A 6112-nucleotide genomic window follows, 5' to 3' on the forward strand; every position below is an offset into this window, starting at 1 on the left:
CCCGCCTGCGGCAGCCCCTTCCCAAGAAAGCTGGGTGATTAAACCCAACGCCTCCACACCAAGCGATCCCAGAGGAGTTCAGTGAGTAGCACCACCCGCAACAGATCACTAAAATGCACGTACAGCCATGCTGCTTTAATAAATACTGCCCTGTCCTCACACCTTTCGAAACACTGAGTTGTAAAAAACTGTGCTTCCAGCCACTGAATGAGAACTTCTCTCCCGGTGGCTTTGCAAGCAGAAAGGGTGTATTAGTTAGGCCCATTATTTGAGCCACAATCCTTAGAAAATAGGTACGCCTTTATCCCAAGCGCCCGTAATAACCGGTGCCTACTTCCAGCAGCCAAAAACCCCAACCCTCGGTAGGAAACGACTTTAGCTATTTAAATGTTTTATAAGTTTTTTTCTTTTTTTTTTTCTGTAATTGCAGAAACTTTTCCTAATCTGACATTTGTTAAAACCCCTTATTAGAAATTATGCAGTCGCGGGGAAAAGAAAAAAAAATTTAAAAAAAAAAAGGAAAAAAATAGAATAAAATATAAAATAAAATAAAAATGAGCTGGCTTCACAATTACCGAGTCAGCCCATGCAGCCCTTCGCTATTGTACGGAGTGGCATAAACCCCCCGGCGGCCTATCAGCTCCCTGGCAGGCAGGGGGCTGCGCTATTCAAAGCGAGAGATACAAGCTGCAGGGCAAAAACCTGGCAGCTCCCATCTGACCCCCCAATCCCCGGCTGGTGACAGCTCCAAGCTCCATGGCAAATTAGCCCTTCTCACATTACAATTGCAGGAGACAGATTCCATTAGCGGTATCTGAAATTGAGTGGAGAGCTGCTCCGTTATCAGACTTGACTCATAAGCGCCGCTATTAATCAGAGCTATGATAGCATTTATATATTTCAAGCTATCTGCCGCCGCTGTGATATTCTGCTACAAAGGGTTGATGGGACTTAGGGAAGGGAACAATGGAGCTTTCTGGGAAAAGCAGAGTAAATCAAGAAAGTCTGTGACTTCCGCACATTCTGAAGGGATTGCGGTTTACATAAATTTTCTCCCAATTGGAGATTGAGCTCTTCCTCATCTTACACATGGGATTTAGTTGTCACTCAATGGTAACAGCTGTGAAAAGGTGAAGCAGCCCACCGCTCAGAATATTGCCTCCGCTTTTAAAGCAATTAACCCATGAACAGGAGGATACCTGGTGATATCAAAGGGATTAAGCCAGGCAGTGCATTATTAACATTTCCTTGAACTAATTCTAACTCTGACTAGCTGTCAGAAAAGACTCTTCAGTCTTAAAAAAAAAAAAAAGAGGTTTTTTGCATAGCTTTTTACGCCCCTCCTTCCACACGAAGCAGAGTTATTGCAAGCCTAATGTGCCTACTTTAGAGCAAAATGCAAATGAACAGATTTGGTAACGTCTTCAAACAGACTGAACTCGCTGGCGGTCTATTATGGGGACACGGAGGAAAAAATAATGTATGTATATGATCAATTAGCCAGAGGTCACGGGAGATATTCTTCCAAAAGCAAATTAGTATTTGAACACCTTCCTTTCTTCTCAACCCCCTAAAACTTCGTAACTACTTGTTACTAAGCGTAGCTGCTTTTGAAACAGCCAAGATCTTCGTGCTGTGGTAATCTGCGATAATCTGTAATCTGGAAAAATCCAAATATGCCCTGTAAGGAGATTCCGCCTTCCCCAAAGCCCAAGGTTTCAATTTCCCACCATGGTCGAGGGTGCCCCACAATGTCAAGCAGGAGTGCTCCTCTCTTACCCCTCCATCTTCCCCAAACCATGCCCCCAAAAAGGAGTCAAACTATTTGGGGACAAATCCTGCTCCAGGAAAGCCGCGTACCCAAGGGACACAGAGTATTTCCCCAGCACTCGGCGCAGGCAGCAGACACCTTTTCCCAGCACCAGTTTAGGGGAGCACCAGCCATGAGGTCCCGCTGGGGAAGACCGCAGAGGTGACCCATCCTCCTTGTGCTCCAACACACCTGGTCCTTCCCAGGGTCCTTCCCACAAGAGCTCCAGGAAACACAGCACTGGAGCAGGACAAACCTCAGAGCTGTCAGGATGGTGAAGTGCCACTTCCAAAACACCTCAATGACTTCAAAATTACCAAATCATTTTGATGATTTCATTATAAAACACACCTAATGCTCCTTTTTGCTGGTGGTAGGAGAAGAGTTGGCTTCAGTTTTCATATACATCCACAGTGTGTTGCTTGGAAGGTTTGGGGGTCAGGGAATATATATATACACACACACATATATATTAATATATATATTAGCCCAAAACTTAACCTGATACGCAGAACAGCAAACCAAAGAGACGTGAACTGCTTAATTTAATGCAATATTTTCCCCCTGTTCAAAAACCCACGTGCAAGTCAGCCAGAATAAATCCAGCAAAAACTTACTGGAAGCACTTGGGCAATGACACCCTCTACCCAGCTACTGCCCCTGCAATAAATTAGCTCTGTAGATTTAGATACAGCAAAACAGCCAAGCCATGAAAGGTATACACTGTAAAAAAAAACAATAAAAGCACTTCAAGTAGGGGTAGGCATCCCATTTCTCTTTGCAACAGAGGATGCAAGGAATGCATCATCTGTGCAGAAAACGACACTTTGGCAATCATATTATGAGAAGATAATTGGTTTACTTCGTAAACTTGCTATGCTTTGCCTCCCACAGTAAAACAAATAAATAGTTGTTTAAAGAAACAATCCTATAGCCGCACTTGCTGCGTCCTAAAAAACATAAAGCAGCTCCCCCCTTCTTTCAAAGCGAAGATGAATTATTTGCCTCAGTTACAAGCAGTCCAAGAAAACTCTTTGTAAATGCCATTTTACGATAATTACAAGCAATTTCTTAAGACTGTGCTGAGGGGGGGGAAAAAAACTCCATATATGAGAACTAATTCAAAGGACTAAACCGGTCGTTCGGCGATAGTCTGGATTGCTGACAAAAGGGCTTTTTGCATCAATGTGGCTCGACATAACTTTGTTTTAAGAAGCGCAATCCAGGCTTAAAAGAAATAATATAATGAAAAGAGTAATATAATATAATGTACTGTAATATAATGAATAAACAAAGATGATGTCGGGGTTGCTTCCTATTGACCCTGGCAGTGCCTGCATGGAGCATCCCGCCAGCCATCACCTGGCAGAGGAGAAATCTGTTTAAGGAACAAATTCCGTCCTAATCCCGCACACGCCGTAACATCCCAAACACCACCCAGCCACGGAGGGAACCGCGACTCCATCCTTAAGCAGTAAAAGAAACTGTCCTGACCTGCCGAGGACTAAACTCGGTAAATGCCTCTTAAACAAGAAGAGTCAAGGGGGAAAAAAAAAAAAAGGGGGGAGATTTTACTGTATGGGGATGCTGGGAGGCACAGGAAAAACCCTGCGAGGGTAAACAGCCACCCTGCCTGGCTGGTGGGGAGAAAAGAAAGGTTTTAGAGGTTAAGTTCAGGTCAGACGCCAAATGAAATTGTAACAACCCAACTGACACTGTATAATGTCTTCTTCCACCCGATCAATAGGGCAGCGTCAGCCCCATTACCATAGAGATGGCTTCCTCCCCGCTGAAGGGTGGCTATTGTTTGAGGAGAGAGATTTGCCACTTGAACCGTGTTGCTCCCGAAGGATGTGTACTTCATCAATTATTTGTACTCCTAACATCTACATATTTTCATATTAACGGCCGCATCTCGCCTGGCGAGAGGAGCAGGTGCTTATTTTTCCTCTGGTACCTCGTGAGGGTCACCCCATCAGCTACATTTTAATTAAAACACAAAGGTGCGGGGGGATTTGATAGACCGGTTTAGATCCTTTGTGAGTCCGCACAAACCCGGTTAAAACCACAACACGTTGCCTTCAAATAGTTTTGGCTTTCACGCAGACAGTGTCAGCAAACACTTTCTAAAGGATAATGTTTGGGGTTTTTTTAAAGTAGATGGCAATAGAAAGAACTTTTTTTTGGCTAAATGGGCATCTGAAAAAGGAATCAATTTTAAGGCGCTTAAAAGGAAAAATATAACATCGTAATTTGGAAAGAAAACTGACCCACAATACCTTATAAATCATTTCCAAAAAAATCAATTGCTGCTAGGCTGAATAATTGATTCTGTCAGTGCCTGGTATCTATGAAATAAATTTCTGTAATTCTAAGAGTTTCTATCATCTCTCAGTTCCAGGTTTTCCGTTCCTTCATGCAAGTTTTAAATTTGACAGACGCAACATCTTCCAAATCCCATTAAACAAAAACGACAACGATTAAACCTCTAGAAGTGTAAAAAGAATTCCCAAATTTAGGCTGTCGTTTCTCTCCTGTATTCTTATTTCTCTAAAGCGACGGTCACATCGTTTCACATGCACAAAACGGGCATGTGAGGAACCGTCACGTTGGTGCTAAAATGAAAAAGCGGGGGCAAATCTTCACAGCAAACGTAATACTAGGAACAACCCTAATTAAGGGGAAAAAAAAATCAGAACCCAATACTCAAATCCTGTAACAACTCCTTGCAGGAGTTTTGAATATAATCAAAATGAGTTGTGCTCCGACGCTGCGCTGGGCACTGTGCACGGGAGGGCAGCGCCACTTCCAGCTCCCCAAATACGCTGTAAAATACAGGATATTAAATTAAATAACGCTGACTTAATTACACGTATTACCCAACATTAAAAGCAATCGCTTTAAATGCCTATAGAAATATTTAGGAATTACTTAAGCGATTCCAGTAGGTGTGCTTTGGAGCTGATGCACTGCTACGTGAGAGGCGATGTGCAGAAAGCAACTCCTCTTCACCAGAGGAAGATGCACCCGGACAGACAAACCCCACGGACCAAAGTTTAAGTGAGCCCAGCGCTCTCAGGCTGTGCAGCATCAGCCCCTACCCCCCCCCCCCTCCAATTTATTCCTGCTTTTCTTTCTCAGAGAGCGAGTGCAACTTAGGTTTCCCCAAGGGGCGACGCGGCTCTGGAGACGGGTGGGAGAAAAGGGTTTTTTGTCCAAATAATCTCAGTAAGGAAGCGCCCCATCTCATCCCGAAGTGCCCCGATATCACCTCGGATTTCACTGTTCGCAGCCCAGAAACGTGCCCTATTTTCCCTGCAAAAGAACATCAGAAATTGTTTGTACGGGTTGCGATAATCCTCTCAAATATGGGTCAGGCTGAGGTTAAGAGCAGCCAGAACTTGCACATCAAAGACGAGCGGGGTTAACAAAACCCCCCAACCACGTGTGCATCCCAATTGTTCCCTTTTCTCCCAAGGTTAGAGGTCCGGAGAAAACGGATGGGCTTGCGGCCGGTCCTTCCCCGCAGCACCTCCGCCGGGGGGGAAGGCGGTCGGCACGGATGCTCACCCCGGTCCTTGGGTACCACCGGCAGGCAACTGCCCATCCGCCTCTGCCGGGAGCTGCAATTAAACCAAGTTCACGGTTTCCCGATAGGTGAAGCTCATCCTGTTAATTTAAACAGACCATCTGCATCTTTCGAGAACGACAAACTTCATTAGTTCTGGTTAGTTAAACCGAGCGGTGATTTGTGATAATGAGCCTGAACAACCTGTCACGTCTGTGTAAGGGAAAGGGTGCACTTTTTATTATTACTGTTATTATTATTTAACAGAAAGAAAAAAAAGAGGGACCTTTTGTGCAGGAAAGAAGGTCAAATTCAGATTAAACCGCTGTTAGGTTAATCAGAGGAACTAATTACAGCTGGAAAGGGAGGGGGTGGAACGCTACTCCAAAGGCCAGAGGGGAACAGAGGGAGCCTTCGGAGATGTCCCGAGCCAGCGAGGCAGCGCCCTGCCAGCGTCACGCCAACGAGAAAAGCCCCCCGAATGACTTTACCTGCAAACCGTGTAAAAAAGCAAAGAGGCGGCAGCTGCTCCCAACAAGCCGCAGAGGAGATTGACCCGGTAGGCGGGGGAGCCGACGGGCAGCAGCCCGGTCGCCAGTTTGGCCAGCAGCGTGAACAGGGGGTAGCCGGGAGGGTGGGCGACCTACGGACAGATCGACACGGGGCTGAAAAGGAGCGAAATTCTAGGAAATCAAAAGGTGAGCAGCGCCGGAGTCCGGCGGCAGGAGCCGGGG

The 6112-nt window shown here is 45.5% G+C and overlaps 1 protein-coding gene across 1 annotated transcript in view; it reads right to left on the minus strand.

The window, feature by feature from the left end:
- The window catches only part of TMEM260 (transmembrane protein 260), a gene marked incomplete at both ends in the record, with an annotated part of 25631 nt that overhangs the window by 18824 nt on the left and 695 nt on the right, over positions 1 to 6112 (minus strand). The window contains 1 exon segment of the mRNA XM_010151827.1: positions 5870 to 6021. Coding sequence (XP_010150129.1) covers positions 5870 to 6021 — 152 coding nt within the window.

Source organism: Eurypyga helias, unplaced genomic scaffold (assembly GCF_000690775.1).
Source record: "Eurypyga helias isolate BGI_N326 unplaced genomic scaffold, ASM69077v1 scaffold14285, whole genome shotgun sequence".
NCBI classification, from domain to species: domain Eukaryota; kingdom Metazoa; phylum Chordata; class Aves; order Eurypygiformes; family Eurypygidae; genus Eurypyga; species Eurypyga helias.